Source organism: Zophobas morio, unplaced genomic scaffold, assembly GCF_036711695.1.
Source record: "Zophobas morio isolate AGI-343-1 ecotype UQ-CSIRO unplaced genomic scaffold, CSIRO_AGI_Zmor_V1 ptg000021l, whole genome shotgun sequence".
Taxonomy (NCBI): Eukaryota; Metazoa; Arthropoda; class Insecta; order Coleoptera; family Tenebrionidae; genus Zophobas; species Zophobas morio.
In genome coordinates, this window is record NW_026972126.1 from 20,256,413 (window position 1) to 20,273,781 (window position 17,369).

Sequence of the window (17,369 nt, forward strand, 5' to 3'; positions counted from 1 at the left end):
TTACAGGTTTGTGTTTTAGGGGTGAAGATCCAATCCGAGACGCACGACTCCGTGGAGGACGCCCGAGCGGCGCTACACCTGTACAAAAAATACAAACAACTGGAAGCTCAAAACAAGGTGGGCGAAGCCCTGGCCGACCTCTACGACCGCGGGAAACTCCTCAACTGGAAGGTCCCTGAAGACACATAGTATAAACCGGAGCCTTACTGACTTATGATTTGTTGTAATTTTTTTATAAAGTCTATCATGTCTACAATTTTAACGTGTTTCGTGTCAGTTTACGTCAACCGAACCATTCCAGCTCTTTATTGTTTATACAAGATATCAAACGACAAGGTGGAAATAACACACTGTAAATTATTTTTTCAAAATAAATTAATTTTATATGGACACACCATACTTAATAACCTCTGATAAAGCTCACATAAAATATATCATCTAAAAACGTTAAGTGACAATATATGACACCAACAGTAAATAAATTGTGCACACCATATGGCCTAGTATAGATATCTCTCGATATGATTGCAGTAGGGGACTCAGTGTCTGTGCACCAGCCTCGACCAATGGCGACGCTCGGGGGATTCGTTATCTATGGATATCCGTCGAGCGTCGAGCGAGGCCTGCCTGCAATCGACAGACACCGAGCCTCTTCGGCTGTCGATGATCGAGAGGCGGCGAGATTCGATGGAAGGACGTCGAGACTCTTGGTAAGTGCTGTACGAATTTCCACAAGTCATCTCGCTTGGTCCGACGGGGAAAGAACATCTTCGGTACAACGGGGGTGGTCTAAAACCTGCCCAAAAAAGGGTTATTTACAAACGGCGGAATGTTAGTGGGGCACACCGAAAGCGCAGGCGGGGGATGGTTGCTTGTAGCGGGGTGCGGAGTGGAATGAGACAAAACACTGATTTTTTTTTTTGGTAATTCATTTTTTGGTGAAACACTTAAAACAACTATAAAATTACCCCTCCCGTCACAGTTGGACATTTTTCTGGTTGACAGAGCACTGATTCCACAAAAATCAAATTTTTATAATGAGGTCGACTAATATTAAACCATTTAATCACCTGTTCACCGAATTTATTGCTATTCGTCTCAAAAACAGATTAGGTATTATATATAACTACAAGGGCTTACATTTTCTTGTTAATATTCCAGTCTTAAATTTCTTAATTAAAACATACTTAAAATGGTAAATTTTTGTAGGAAAGTATCGATTTTTCAATTAGGCTCCGCCCGTCGGTCTGACAACGAATGAAAAATTCGTCACGATTGAAATCGAGAGGGATAGATGGGGCTTCTCCTTTAGTTTTCTTTTTTAATTAATACATTTAGTTTACTTTGTATAACCCAATTAAAAAAAAATCATCAGAATCGAGATGGGGCGGGTGGGCGGGGCTTATATTTAACCTTTTTTTTTCTTAATATACATAGCCATCTTTTCACAACAAAAAACTTAAAACATGGTTGAAATGGTACATGTTTGCAAGGAAATATGGATTTTGCAATTATGGGGTGGAGCCTAATTGCAAAATCGATATTTCCTTATACAAATTTTAAACATATTTTAAGTTTCATGTTCTGAAAAGAAGTCCAGATATATTAAAACAAAAAGGCAAAATGTAAGCCCACCCACCCGCCCTGTCTCAATTGTGATTATTTTTTTTATTCGCCGTGAACCAAGAGGGCGGAGCTTAACTGCAAAATATTTATTTTTTTACAAGAAATTAAAAAATGTTTTTGAGTATCATGTTGTTCAAAGATTACCATGTACATTAAGAAAAAAGACAATATATAAACCCCGCCCACCCACCCCATCTCATTTGTGATGATTTTTTTTTTTAGAAACTTAAAAACATTTAAAATAGTAATTTTTTAAGGAAATATGGATTTTGCAATTAAATTCCGCTCCTTTGTCTCTCGACGATTAAAAAATAATCATTACAATTGAGATAGGGTGGGTGGGCGGGGCTTATATTTTGCCTTTTTTTCTTAGTATACGCAGTCGTCTTTTCACAGCAAGAAACTTAACACATTTTTAAAATGGTAAATTTGTATAGGGAAATATGGATTTTGCAATTACGCTCCGCCTCTTGCTCTGAGAACGAATGAAAAATTCATCACGTTTGAGATCGAGATGGATGGGTGGGGCTTCTCTTTTCCATTTTAAACATGTTTTAAGTTTCATGTTGTGAAAAGAACAAAAAGGCAAAATATAAGCCCGCCCACCCACCCTATCTCGATTGTGATGAATGTTTTCATTCGCTGTGAACCAAGAGGGCGAAGTTTAACTGCCAAAGAAGAAATTAAAAACATGTTCTTGAGTATCGCATTATTCAAAGAATAACTTAACTACTATGTACATAAAAAAAAATATTTACCCCGCCCACCCACCCCATCTCAATTGTGATGTTATTTTTATTCTTAGAAACTTTAACCACGTTTAAAATGGTAAATTTTTGTAGGGAAGTATGGACTTTCCAATTACGCTCCGCCCCTTGGTCTGACAACGAATGAAAAATTCATCATGAATGGGTGGGGCTTCTCTTTTGGTTTTCTTTTTTAATTAATACATTTAGTTTAGGATTTCACAATTAAGGTCCGCCCCTCGGTTTACGATGAATAAAAAAAATCATCAGAATCGAGATAGGGTGGGTGGGCGGGCTTATATTTTGCTTTTTTTCTTAGTATACGCAGTCGTCTTTTCAGGACAAGAAACTTCAAGCATGTTTTTCTACCGCGCACATTTTTTGATTTTCTAATAGAGCTATTAAAGCACTCAAAGGACGTCATAGCGGTTCGTTAATAGCGGAAAGGGGTTCTGAAATAGATCTGGCGTAATTTAAATCGGTAAGATTGGAAGCCAGGGAAGTCAGGTGAATGTCAGTGGCAAATGTCAGATTAAAATTTTCCGTATTTCGGGAGGCGTAAGGATTTCACTAACTTCTTCACAAGACATTTTAACCAATTTTAACTCGAATTGATTCGAATTACAGTTGGTGTTGTGAAAATTCGTTCTTCAAATATTTCGTGGTTCAACTCAGACCAACCCATCACCAACCACGACAAAATTCCCCAGATTTAAAAAATCGCAAATTTCAGTTAAGTAAATTTTGCGAAAAAACGTGCGCGGTAGAAAAAATACTAAAATAACTCGTTCATAAGGCCATTGTGGCACTCATCCTTTATATAACTCGCCTCGTTCTATAAACTTGAATTCGTGCCTTAATATTTCCCTTATGAAACTCGTTCTTTAATATACTATTAAATTCTAGACAAACATGGATCTTGCATTTAATTAAATCCCGCCCCTCGATCTGACAACCAATGAAAAATTCATTACAATTGAGATAGGGTGGGTGGACGGGGCCTATATTTTACCTTTTTGTTTCTTAATATACACAACTTGAAACATGGTTAAAATGGTACATTTTTGCAAGGAAATATGCATTTTGCAATTATGTGGTGGCGCCTAATTGCAAAATCGATATTTCCTTAAACAAAATTTCCATCTTAAACATATTTTAAGTTTCATGTTGTGAAAAGAAATCTATACATACTAAAACAAAAAGGCAAAATCTAACCCCGCCCACCCGCCCCATCTCAATTGTGATGATTTTTTCTTAGAAACTTAAAACACATTTAAAATAGTAAATTTTTGTAAGGAAATATGGATTTCGCAATTAGGCTCCGCCCCTAGGTCTGCCAACGATATAAAACTTCATTACTATTTAAACCAGGGGAAGTATGGGTGGAGCTTAATCTTTGGCGTTAATTTTTTCTTAATATACATAGTATTCTTTGAATAACACGATACTCAAAAACATGTCTTACGTGGTAATTTATTGTAGAGAAATTATAAGGAATTTGCAATTCATTTTCACAATTGAGATAGGGTGAGTTTGCTGTTTTTCTTAATATACGCAGTCGCCTTTTCACAGATAGAAACAACACATTTTTAAAATTGTAAATTTGTATAGGAAAAATATCGAGTTTGCAATTACGCTCCGCCCCTCGGTCTGACAACGAATGAAAAATTCATCTCGTTTAAGATCGAGACGGATGGGTGGGGCTTCTCTTTTGGTTTTCTTTTTTAATTAATACATTTATTTCTCTTTGTAAAACTTAAGACGAAGAAAGTATTTTACATGGTAATTTCTCGTAGAAAAATTAGGATATTGCAATTAAGCTCCGCCCCTTGGTTTACGACGAATAAAAAAAATCATCAGAATCGAGATAGGGTGGGTGGGCGGGGCATATATTTTGCCTTTTTTTCTTAGTATACCCAGTCGTCTTTTCAGGACAAGAAACTTAAAACGTGTTTTTCTACCGCGCACGTTTTTTGATTTTCTAATAGAGCTATTAAAGCACCCAAAGGGGTTCTGAAATAGATCTGGTGTAATTTAGATCGGTAAGATTGGTAGCCATGACGAGAAATGTCAGGTGAATGTCAGTGGCAAATGTCAGATTAAAATTTCCCGTATTTCGGGAGGCGTAAGGACTTCACAAACTTCTTCACAAGACATTTTAACCAATTTTAACTCGAATTGATTCGAATTACAGTTGTTGTTGTGAAAATTCGAACTTAAAATATTTCGTGGTTCGACTGAGACCAACCCATTACCAACCACGACAAAATTCCCCAGATTTAAAAAAATCGCAAATTTCAATTAAGTAAATTTTGCGGAAAAACGTGCGCGGTAGAAAAAATAGTAAAATAACTCGTTCATAAGGCCATTGTGGCACTTATCCTTTATATAACTCGCCTCTTTCTATAAATTTGAATTCGTGTCTTAATATTTCCCTTATGAAACTCGTTCTTTAATATACTATTAAATTCTAAACAAACATGGATCTTGCATTTAATTAAACCGCACTCCTCGATCTGACAACCAATGAAAAATTCATCACAATTGAGATAGGGTGGGTGGGCGGGGCCTATATCTTGCTTTTTGTTTCTCAATATACGTAGGTATCTTTTCATAACAAGAAACTTAGAACATGGTTGAAATGGTACATTTTAGCAAGGAAATATGCATTTTGCAATTATGGGGTGGAGCCTAATTGCAAAATCGATATTTCCTTATACAAAATTTCCATCTTAAACATATTTTGTTTCATGTTGTGAAAAAAAATCTACAAATATTAAAACAAAAGGCAAAATCTAAGCCGCCCACCCACCCTATCTCAATTCTGATGATTTTTTTTATTCGCCGTGCACCAAGGCGGAGCTTAACTGCAAAATATTTATTTCTTAACAAGAAATGAAAAACATGTTTTTGAGTATCGCGTTGTTCAAAGAATACTATGTATATTAAGAAAAAAGACAATATATAAACCCCGCCCACCCACCCCATCTCAATTGTGATGATTTTTTTTCTTAGAAACTTAAAACACATTTAAAATGGTACAATTTTGTAAGGAAATATGGATTTGGCAATTAGGCTCCTCCCTTAGGTGTGGCAACTAATGAAAACTTCATTAATATTTAGATCAAAGCAGGTCTGGATGGAGCTTAATCTTTGGCTTTAATTTTTTCATAATATACATAGTATTCTTTGAATAACACGATACTCAAAAACATGTCTTCCGTGGTAATTTATTGTAGAGGAATTTGCAATTAATTTCCACAATTGAGATAGGGTGGGTGGGCGGGGCTTATAGTTTGCTGTTTTTCTTAATATACGCAGTCGTCTTTTCACAGCAAGAAACAACACATTTTTAAAATTGTAAATTTGCATCGGGAAAATATCGATTTTGCAATTACGCCCCGCCCCTGGCTCTGAGAACGAATGAAAAATTCCTCACGTTTGAGATCGAGACGGATGAGTTTAGCTTCTTTTTCGGTTTTCTTTTTTAATTAATACATTTAGTTTTCTTTGTAAAATTTAAGATTAAAAACATGTTTTTCTACTGCGCACATTTTTCGATTTTCTAATAGAGCTATTAAAGCACCCAAATGACGTCATAGCGGTTCGTTAATAGCGGACAGGGGTTCTAAAATAGATCTGGTGTAATTTAGATCGGTAAGATTGGTAGCCATGACGAGAAATGTCAGTTGAATGTCAGTGGCAAATGTCAAATTAAAATTTCCCGTATTTCGGGAGGCGTAAGGACTTCACAAACTTCTTCACAAGACATTTTAACCAATTTTAACTCGAATTGATTCGAATTACAGTTGTTGTTGTGAAAATTCGATCTTCAAATATTTCGTGGTTCAACTCAGACCAACCCATCATCAACCACGACAAAATTCCCCAGATTTAAAAAAACGCAAATTTCAATTAAGTTAATTTTGCGAAAAAACGTGCCCGATAGAAAAAATAGTATAAATAACTCGTTCGTAAGGCTATTGTGGCACTCATCCTTTATATTTGCCGTATGAAACTCGTTCTTTAATATACTATTAAATTCCAGACAAATATGGATCTTGCTCCGCCCCTCGGTTTACGACGAATAAAAAAAATCATCAGAATCGAGATAGGGTGGGGGGGCGGGACATATATTTTGCCTTTTTTTCTTAGTATACGCAGTCGATTTTTCCGGACAAGAAACTTAAAACATGTTTAAATTCCAGACAAACATGGATCTTGCATTTAAACCCTGTCCCTCGATCTGACAACCAATGAAAAAATCATCACAATTGACATAGGGTGGGTGGGCGGGACCTATATTTTACCTTTTGTTTCTTAATAAATCTTGTCACAACAAGAAACTTGAAATGTGGTTAAATTGGTACATTTTTGAAAGGAAATATGCATTTTGTAATTATAGGGTGGAGCCCAATTGCAAAATCGATATTTCTTTATACAAATTTTCAAACTTAAACATATTTTAAGTTTCATGTTGTGAAAAGAAGTCTGCACATATTAAAACAAAAAGGCAAAATGTAAGCCCGCCCACCCACCCGATCTCATTTGTGATGATTTTTTTTATTCGCCGTGAACCAAGGGGGCGAAGCTTAATTGCGAAATGCTTATTTCTTTACAAGTAATTAAAAATATGTTTTTGAGTATCGTGTTGTTCAAAGAATACTATGTACATTAAGAAAAAAGACAATTAATTAACCCCGCCCACCCACCCCACCTCAATTGTGATGATTTTTTTTCTTAGAAACCTAAAACAGGTTTTAAATGGTAAATTTTTGTAAGGAAATATGAATTTTGCAATTAAGCTCTGCTCCTCGGTTAACGACAAAAAAAAGAAATCATTAGAATTGAGATAGGGCGGGTGGGTGGGGCCTATATTTTGCATTTTTTTTTCTTAATATACATAGCCATCTTTTCCCAACAAGCAACTTAAAACATGGTCCATTTTTGCAAGGAAATATGCATTTTGCAATTATGGGGTGGAGCCTAATTCCAGAATCCATATTTCAAATTTTGCATTACACACATATTTTAAGGTTCATGTTGTAAAAAGAATTCTACACATATTAAAACAAAAAGGCAAAATAGTTAACCCACCCACCCGCCCAATCTCAATTGTGATGATTTTTTTTTATTTGCCGTTAACCAAGGGGGCGGAGCTTAACTGCAAAATACTTATTTCTTTACAAGAAATTAAAAACATGTTTTAATTTTCATGCTGTAACAAGGAGTCTACACATATTACAACAAAAAAGTAAAATGTAAACCCGCCCACCCGCCCTATCTCAATTGTGATGATTTTTTTTATTCACCGTGAACCGAGGGGGCGGAGCTTAACTGCAAAATACTTATTTCTTTACAAGAAATTATAGACATGTTTTTGAGTATCGTGTTGTTCAGTTAATACCATGTATATTAAGAAAAAAGACAAAATATGAACTCCGCCTACTCACCCTATCTCAATTATGATGATTTTTTTATTCTTAGAAACCTAAACAGGTTTAAAATGGTAAATTTTTGTAAAGAAATGAGTATTTTGCAGTTAAGCTCCGCCTTCTTGTCTCACGACGAATAAAAAAAGTCATCACAATTGAGATAGGGTGGGTGGGCGGGGCTACATTTTCCCGTTTTTTTCTTAATATATGTAGACTTATTTCGGTAACAAGAAACTTAAAACATCTCTAAAATGGTAAATTGAGTTTATAAACGATAATTTTCAGCTCTAAGAGCAACGTCAGCGGGAACAGCAACTATTACAGTTTTTGTCACATTTTCTAACCTTACATCAATTCAACTTAATCATTTTTCGTTAGGGATCTTTGCATCTACGAAATTGGTTGCCAACCAAATTACTAGATTTGTCTAAAAACATCCCGTCTATATTCTTTGTAAGTTTGTGGTTGACACTTCGTTTAAAAACGACCAAATAACCAAAAATGTGTAGGTAAAGTTGCTATAGATGCACAAAGTTCACAAGGTGGCCAACTTTCCGACACTAAAGTCGTTTCAAATTGAACTAAATTAACCGCCAAGTTTTATTTTCTATTTTTATTTTGTTTATAAGGCGCAATTTCCACCATCAAAAGAAACAAAGTAGGCAGTGCCAGTCCGATACGTCAAAATTAGACACTTCATCGATGTCGATTTTGTTTGCTTTCGTTATAGCTAATTTCCGGTTTAGTTTATAAACATTTGTGCAATAATAGTTGTTTTAGTAGTAAATGATCTATTTTGTTCGGACACGACAACCGTTTTCTGTGCTACCAGACATCGATCATCCATCATCAATTCATCACCCAAGGAGTGAAGGTATTTTGTTGCGATCTAAGAGTTAGTAATTAATTGTTATTTGCAAGATTAAGTACACGACGGGCTCATGTTTATAATAATTCTTTGTTGTTTATTAGTTTCGTTTTAAATAAATTACCTTGATATGCGCTTTGATATTTAAAATGTCGTTGGATCACAGCAACCTTCGATTTTAATATTGTAATATCGTTAACAAATACATCGTGGAACGTTTTGTACCTTAATTGGCGAAAAAGTATGGAATAATTCGTCATTGTACTCATTTTATGTGATTAATTAACCCACTCATGTTCATAAAATACAATGAAATCGTAAATAAAAAATGTTTGTGTTTTTTTTTTAAACAATTTTTTGATATTATTGAAAAATTAAATAACGTTGAGTTCTAATTCCCGTTAATGTTTTTATTTTCAGAAAATTGTAAGGGTCCTTAACAACTAACGGTTTACTGTTTGTTATTAAATTGTTAATGAGAGTTTATGAAATCATGTGTGAGTAATTCAGACTTCAGATATTGACATCATGTACAAAAATATTACTCCTTTTATTATTGTCTTTGTGTCATTCAAATTAATTTTATTAGTTGCTTCGACTATTTGTTATGACTTTGTTGTGTTGAACGTGTGTGTTCAGGATAATAGTGTAAGACACATTTTTTTTTATTTTACGAATTGTGTTTTCTTATATCACTTGTTTTCAATACGAAAAAATGTACTTAAATTTTATCAAATGACATACTCCTTATACGTGAAGTTTATGAATCCGCCTCGACTTTTTACCCCAACCATCCAAATTTTTATAATAACATTTTACAATTTAACTTTGAAACTGCAAAACTGAAGGCTTTTTTAAGGTTGTCGTAAGCATTTAAGTCGTTAATCCAAACTTATTCGTTTATACCACTTCAAAAAATTGATGACGTCATTCAAAATTTTACTTAATAAATCGTATCTTAAATGACACATCTTTATTATAACTTATAGAAGTTTTAAGAAAAAATTGCATAATCAAATTTTCGAATTTTTCGGAAAACTGTGACTCCTGCCATTGCGTTTCTGAAAAAGTTTGAAAGAATCCTAGGAGCTCCGAGTTTAAAAAAAATTGAAATAATTTTTTTTTTTATGAAAGAATTTTCGGGCATCTGATGTTTTGAAAAAATTTGGATGAATCTTAGAACACCCTGGGTGTTTTTTTTTAAGATTTCAAAGAATCTTACGGTCCTTACTATTTTTTTTTTAAGATTGTGGATTCCTAGTGTCTTTTTCAAGAATTTGAAAGAATCTTGGGGCCCCAAAGTCTTTTTACTTCTTGTTTTAAAGAGTGTGGAAGTCCCTAGTATCTTTAAGAATGCAGAAGAGTCTTGGGGATCCATAATGTCTTTATTTCTAAAAATTGTAAAGAATCTTTTGGACAACTATGATGGTCTTTTTTAAAAATGTGAAAGCAACTTCAAGGCCTTTTGGTTTCATAAAAAAAAAATACAAAAAATTTCACAACTCCCGATTTTTTGTTTTTGAAAAAGTTTGAGGGCACCGAGTGTCTTGTTTTAAATATTTTGAAAGAATCTTGGGATAACAATGTTTGAAAGAATCTGCGGCGCTTAATGTTTGATTTTTTTGAAAAATTTTGTAAGAATTTTAGAACCCCCTAGTGTCTTTTTTGGGAATTTGAAAGAATCTTCAGGCACCTGAAGTTCTATTCTTGAAAGGTTTTGAGAGAAGCTTGGGAACCTCTAGAATCTTTTTTAAAGACTATGAATGAATCTTCGGCCTGTATGTTTTATTATAAAAAAATTGAAATGTTAAAAAATTGAGGAATCGAAAACTTGAAAAATCGAGAAACTAAGATGTCAAGAAACCGAAACATCAAAAAATCGAAAAATGGAAAATTAAAAAATCGAAAAATCAAAAATTTAAAAGTGTAAAAACCGAAAAATCGAGAGATCGAGAAACCGAAACATCAAAAAATTGAAAAATCTAAAATTTAAAAATCGAAAATGAAAAAATCGAGAAACCGGAAAATCAAAAAACTGAAAAATTGAAAAAGTGGAAAAGTGGAGAATCGAAAAACAGAAAATTTGAGAAATTGAAAAATCGATAAACCGAGAAATCAAAACATCGAAAAGTTGAGAAGTCGAAAAATCAGGAAATCGAAATAGTCCAAAATCTAAAAATCGGAAACTTGAAAAATTCAAAATTAAAAATTACAAAAAATACAAACATCTAAAATTAAAAAAGTTGATATACCAATATATCGAAAAATTGAAAAAAAAAAACAAAAATTGCTAAATCAAAAAAAAATCTAGCAATCGAAAAATTCCAAAACTGAAAAGACGAAACTTGGGAAATCTAAAAACTGAAAAATCGAAAAGGCGAAAAATCAAAAAACCGAGAAATCAAAACATCGAAAAATCAAAACATCGAAAAATTGAAAAAATGAAATATGGAGAAATCGAGAAATGGAAAAGTCGATAAGTTGAAAAATCAGGAAATCGAAATAGTCAAAAATCGAAAAATTGAAAACCAAAAATTACAAAAAGTTTAAAAATCTAAAACTAAAAAGTCGATAAATCGAAAAAATGAAAAACCAAAAAACCGAAAATTCTAGAAATCGAAAAATTCTAAAACTGAAGTGACGAATAATTGGGAAATCGGAAAACTGAAAAATCGAAAAATCTAAAACTCGAAAAACCAAAACTTCGAAAAAGCGAGAAATTAAAAAACTGTAACATTAAAAAAAATGAGAAACTGAAACAGAGAAGTGGGGATTTTGAAAAGTCGAGAAGTAGAAAAGTCGAGAAATCAAAATAACCCAAAATTTAAAGTTAAAAATTGAATAATAAAAAATTTAAAAGTATGAAAAACGAAAAATCGAAATACTCAAAAACCAAAAATTTGAAGAATCGAAAAATTAAAAATTTTAAAACTCGAAAACTGAAAAACCGAAAAAGAAATAGAAATATTCAAGAACTGAAATATCGAGAAATCGAAATATCTAAAATTGTAAAAAAAAATATAGAAAATGTCGAAAAATTGAAAAATCGAAAAATCGAAAATGTACAAAATCTAGAAATCGTATAAGTAAAAAGTCTAAATATCGAAAAATTGAAAAATCAAAGACAAATTGAAAACTCAGAGAAATTGGGAATTTGAAAAGTCGATAAGTCGAAATAGCCCAAAATCGAAAAATCGAAAAAATAACAATCGAAAAATCAAAAATTTAAAAGTGTAAAAACCGAAAAATCGAGAGATCGAGAAATCGAAACATCAAAAAATTGAAAAATCTAAAATTTAAAAATCGAAAATGAAAAAATCGAGAAACCGGAAAATCAAAAAACCGAAAAATTGAAAAAGTGGAAAAGTGGAGAATCGAAAAACAGAAAATTTGGGAAATTGAAAAATTCGAAAACTAAAACTTGGGAAATCTAAAACCTGAAAAATCGAAAAGTCGAAAAATCGAAAAACCGAGAAATCAAAACATCGAAAAGTTGAGAAGTAGAAAAATCAGGAAATCGAAGTAGTCCAAAATCGAAAAATCGAAAACTTGAAAAATTGAAAATTAAAAATTACAAAAAATGTAAAAATCTAAAATTAAAAAAGTTCATATATCAAGATATCGAAAAATTAAAAAAAAAAAACAAAAATTGCTAAATCAAAAAAAATCTATCCATCGAAAAATTCCAAAACTGAAAAGACGAAACTTGGGAAATCTAAAAACTGAAAAATCAAAAAGGCGAAAAATCAAAAAACCGAGAAATCAAAACATCAAAAAATTGAAAAAATGATATATAGAGGAGTCGAAAAATTGAAAAATCGAGAAATAAAAAAATCAGGAAATCGAAATAGTCAAAAATCGAAAAATTGAAAATCAAAAATTACAAAAAGTTCAAAAATCTGAATTTAAAAAGTCGATAAATTGAAAGTACGAATAATCAAAAACCCGAAAAATCTAGAAATCGAAAATTCCAAAAGTGAAGTAACGAATAATTGGGAAATCGGAAAACTGAAAAATTGAAAAATTTAAAAATCAAAAAACCGTAACATTAAAAAAATGAGAAACTGAAACAGAGAAGTGGAAATTTTGAAAAGTCGAAAAGTAGAAAAGTCGAGAAATCGAAATAACCCAAAATTTAAAGTTAAAAATTGAAAAATCAAAGATTTAAAAGTATAAAAAACGAAAAATCGAAAAACTGAAAAATCAAAAAGTTGAATCGAAAAATCAAAAATTTTAAAAATCGAAAACTGAAAAATCGAAAAATGTAAGACTGTGAAATTGAAAAATCAGAACATCAAAAAACTGAAAAATCTAAAATATAAAAATTCGAAAAATTAAGAAATAGAAATATTCAAGAACTGAAAAATCAAAAGATCTAAAATTGTAAAATAAAATATAGAAAAAGTCGAAAAATTGAAAAATCGAAAATGTACAATATCTGGAAATCCAATAAGTAAAAAGTCTAAATATCGGAAAATTGAAAAATCGAAGACAAATTGAAAAATCCCAAAACTGAAAAAATTAGGAAATCGAAAAATTGAAAAATCGAGAGATTAAAGTATTGAAAAACTAAAAGAAGAATTCGCCTTATAATCCCTCGGAAAAAATTTGAAAACAGAGTCATAAAGTCCACAAGTATGTTATTTTAAAAATTTAAACCCCACTAATTATGAAAACATTTGAGGGGATGTTATCACGTCGTTCATGGGGATGATTAGAAACAATTTGGTCAGCGTTTGACCATCTACATGATATTTCTAATATAAATACAATATTTGACAACAATCGGCTCAGTACTTTCGGAGATTATCTGTTTAATAAAAATCCGGACGGCAGACAGACAGACGAAAACGGGAAATCCATTTCTTCGAACTCTAGGGGTCACGAAAGGTCGAGAAAACGTAAAAGCAATGCATAATAAAACTTTGTTGCCCGCGCCGCAGGGAAATATTTTTAATTTACCTGAACATGCACGAAGATTAGATATGATTTTCAACTGTATAATTTTCAGCAGTCGTTCATTTTTATCTGATAGTAGTACGTACATATTTTTTTAATAAAGATCAGGTGGAAATTTCTGTTGTTGATGCCAGACGATAAATATTTGTCCTTTTTTTTATCAAAAATTAATAGACTGATTTGTAGTGAAGATGTAGTTTAAGTTATTAAATAGTCTGTATTAGTTCTCAAGGTGCGTTAATTCCAAATTCAATGATAAAGAAAAACAAGCAGAAATGACATTATTATGTAAAATCGTTTCGAGGCAATCCATGCAAAATGAGATGACGTCACCAATTTACTGGGGGGATGAATAAATCGTTGTTATCTCTTGTATAATCTCGGTGTTACGCATAAAAATTTGATGGTTTCGTGGAATTTTAAAAATAAGATTAATTTGGGACATTATTCAGAATGATACCAGATACGTAAAAAATAATTTTGTTTGCTGGTTACTATCTCAACTAGAGGATGAAAAACATAATTATTATTTTCTCTAAAAAATTAATTGTTTAGTTTGTTCCATTGTTCAACACATAAAGAGCGTAACATTTTTAAATTACTACATTATAATTAGTCGAAATATAAATGGACACATTATCATTAATGTGTCAACTCACATAATATGTGTATTACAATATATTAAACAAAATTTTATATATTTTTTGCGAAATGAGTGTAGTTTGTTTTTAAGAAATATTTGATATTTAAACACGTAATAACAGATAATGAATATTATCAATTAAATTATCGAAAGTCGCTATCTGTCTTATGAATTTAATCAGCTCTAATGTTTGTCACCTAAAGGGCGCGACCTTCTAGTATTACGACATTAATTAATTAGTTAGAAACATGTTACCAACCTACAATTTTTTTTTAAATTTTTGTGTGTGATAATGATAATTTATAGGAAAAGCATATCACTAAATACCACTAATTTGGACAGGTATCACAAAAACCCTCCCGTTCAACGCTAGTTTTATTATCGGGAAAAGAAAAACCAGCAAAAACAACATCAAAAAAACACAAATACCTCAAAACATTCCCGCCTTAAAACTATATCACATAAACACCCTAAAAATATCAACATCAAGAAAACACAACAAACACACCACCAAGTGCGCTACCTTAATCTAAACGCAAAGGTGGTCTCGACACCTTCCTACCCAGTGGTTTTAAAGTGCCCCCAGTCTCCGGAATCTCCATAATGGACTCCCTCCTCACCAACTCTTTTCTGTTGTGCTTCAAAACAGTCAAATCGGCCAACGAGCACTTCCTGCTGATCATAGGCTTCGTGTTCTTGACCGGAGTGTGACTCTTCGCCTTGTACAATTCCAGGAACGCCGCCCCCAGCGACGTCAGCAGCAACCCCGCCGCCACGCACCCCACGATCGTCCCCCTCGGCTCCCCCGTCGTGTTCTTGGCGTTGTTCCTCGGCAGCTTGTGCTTCTCCAGGTCGTAGAAGTCCTCAGGAGTGCACTGCTCGTGCTGCAAGTGCAAATCCGTGCAGAGCTCCTGAAGGATCACGAGTAGGTAGGACACCGGGCATGTCGGCTGCCGGACCACGGGCACAGGCTTGACCTCGATCGGCACTTCTGTTTCGTTGGTCGCAGGCTCGGTTTTGTTCTCGGCTGGCTGGACGTCGTCGCCTTTGAAGAGGGCGTAGTGGAGGAAAGGGTACACGAACACGATAACCACTACGACTTTGAAAAACATCACTAGCGTGTCGTTCGCATTGTTTTCACTCATTTTTCACCATATTTCTGGTAAACAAACGGGCGATCGATAGCAGGGGTGGGAATCCTGCTGGCTCGTCGAGATTATTCCCGGAACTTTCAGCAGGATTACTTGATTCGTCTGCTGGCGGCGGCGCGCAGGCGTCGCCCGATCGAAATTTTTCCCCGTCGAAGAGTTATCAATTTTCGTGGGATCGTCGCATGCGACTGGTCGGATTGCCGTTTGGATCGTGGGTACGAAATGGTAGGTGCGTAAATGGTGACCTTTATGCTTATGACACATTGATATCAGCCGTAGCGAGAGATAAGGTATGACCCCTGATAAGAAACGTGTTTCCTTCTTACCTGTAGTTGGAACAAAGCGGCCGCGATAAGCGTTCGCTTTTACAAAGTTCGGCGATTTTTTTATTCGGTCGGGTTTTTCGATGGTGGCAGGAGTGTGGTGGTGATTTTGTGAGTAGTATTTGTGTTTTTGAGGGAGAGCGGCGCGTTTTAGCGCTCGATAGATTGCGTGAGTTTCAAACTATTGTCGGCAGCTGCCTGTGAAAGTTGTGTGAAGTTTGCTTGAGATAAATCTTGTTTGCGAATTTGATGCCAACTTACATGCAGTGGATGCGTTATAATCGAGCGCCTTTTTCGTGGAAATTAAAACGCAGACGCCGGATTTTTCACGGCTGTAAAAGCATTGTGAGAGAAAATAGAGGTTTCATCAGAGAAATAGTCCACGATAAGTAAACACCGCGCATACTTACTTAAGTAACGTTTATTGCAAGTGAATGACCTACTAAAATAGTCAAGGCTTGGGTGTCACTTCGGGCGCTTGTAAGATACGAAAATGCAACTCGTGTTGGGGTGGTTTTATTGCACAAATAATCTACGGAACAGCTGAGCTGATTATTTGGGTGCACTTTAAAACTACTCTAATGAGCTAACCAAAATTTGCTTACTCATCTTTAAGTTGTTTAGAATAAATCTCACCTGAAATGTGAACCGTGACCAGTAAAATTTTCATAAAAATTAATGGCTACAGGAAAGTACATGAATTTTACTTTTTCATTCTCCTCTATCTAGAATCTAAATATTTAAATGATAACATATAGCTCAGACCGCAGATGATAATTGAATGTAGGTTTTCTGCAAAGTTCAAAGTACTTTCTAGATGCGTAAAAAAGTCACATGTGACGTCATATCACCGAATATCTGAAATAAACGAAATAAATTAACTCCATACGTACAAGTGAATTACCAAACTAATTTGAAAGCTATTTTATGCAAATCTTTGAAATTTTATCAATCGATAAACTTAATTTTAGGATTAATTTAACGTAAAATTAAGCTTACATTTAGCTTTCTTGAAAATTATGCAACACATTTCTCGTAGCAGAATGTAGATCCATTGAAAATGAAGTTCGAGGACGCAAAATTAATTTAAATAGAATCTGGATTGTCCCCCTTCTAATATTTTTTCGTCTTTTTTTACCATTTTACTTTCCGAGCGTAAGGAAGATTTAATGTTTCTCGATGTTTCATGACTCCCAGACTACGAAAAAATAGATCTCCCCTTTCCGTGTGTTCATCTGTCTACCACAATGTTCTTCTCCATTTGTGGTTTATGAATCCGTGTTGATTTTTGGAAAACAAAAATCGAAATTATAGACAATTTTTCGATTTTCAGTTTTTCAATTTTCCGATTTGCAATTTTCCATGACTCAATTATTCGGTTTTTAGTGTTAGAATTTTTCAATTTTTCCATTCTTCAAATTTCTGATTTCTCGATTTTTTCATTTTTCGATTTCTCAATTTTCTGATGTTTTACGATTTTTTCATTTTTCGACTCTTAGAATTTTCCATTTTTCCAATTTTTGACGTTGTTAAATTTTCAATTTTTCGATTTCTATTTCTCGATTAATAGATTTTTGATTTTCTCATTTTTCAATTTGGACTTTTCACGTTTGGATTT

The 17,369-nt window shown here is 33.4% G+C and overlaps 3 protein-coding genes across 5 annotated transcripts in view; 2 read left to right on the forward strand and 1 right to left on the reverse strand.

Moving 5' to 3' along the window:
* Positions 1–390, forward strand: part of LOC135133375 (PAN2-PAN3 deadenylation complex catalytic subunit PAN2) — a 36,590-nt gene extending 36,200 nt beyond the window's left edge. Inside the window, exon 17 of the mRNA XM_064061770.1 lies at positions 20–390. Within this exon, the coding sequence (XP_063917840.1) occupies positions 20–189 (170 nt within the window). The 3' untranslated portion in view covers positions 190–390. The remainder of the gene's footprint in view (positions 1–19) is intronic.
* Positions 358–15,595, reverse strand: LOC135133378 (uncharacterized). The gene is made up of 2 exons (XM_064061776.1): positions 14,840–15,595; positions 358–796 (listed from the first exon to the last, which is right to left on the reverse strand). Exons 1-2 carry the CDS (start codon positions 15,420–15,422, stop codon positions 540–542), a joined length of 840 nt encoding a protein of 279 aa, XP_063917846.1. The 5' UTR covers positions 15,423–15,595; the 3' UTR covers positions 358–539.
* Positions 8,543–17,369, forward strand: part of LOC135133376 (uncharacterized) — a 279,871-nt gene continuing 271,044 nt past the window's right edge. Inside the window, exon 1 of one of the 3 annotated variants that reach the window (XM_064061771.1) lies at positions 8,543–8,681. In XM_064061771.1, the coding sequence (XP_063917841.1) occupies positions 8,594–8,681 (88 nt within the window). In that variant the 5' untranslated portion in view covers positions 8,543–8,593. Of the gene's footprint in view, positions 8,682–15,773; positions 15,863–17,369 lie in introns of those variants that run through there. The other 2 variants (XM_064061773.1, XM_064061772.1) reach the window with 2 other exon arrangements.

Excerpts from the sequence above, each read along its gene's own strand:
- LOC135133378 (XM_064061776.1), bottom strand. The coding sequence starts at position 15,422 with ATGAGTGAAAACAATGCGAACGACACGCTAGTGATGTTTTTCAAAGTC. Across the intron at positions 797-14,839 it reads GGGCACTTTAAAACCACTGG|GTTTTAGACCACCCCCGTTG; the intron begins GTAGGAAGGTGT and ends TTTTTTGGGCAG.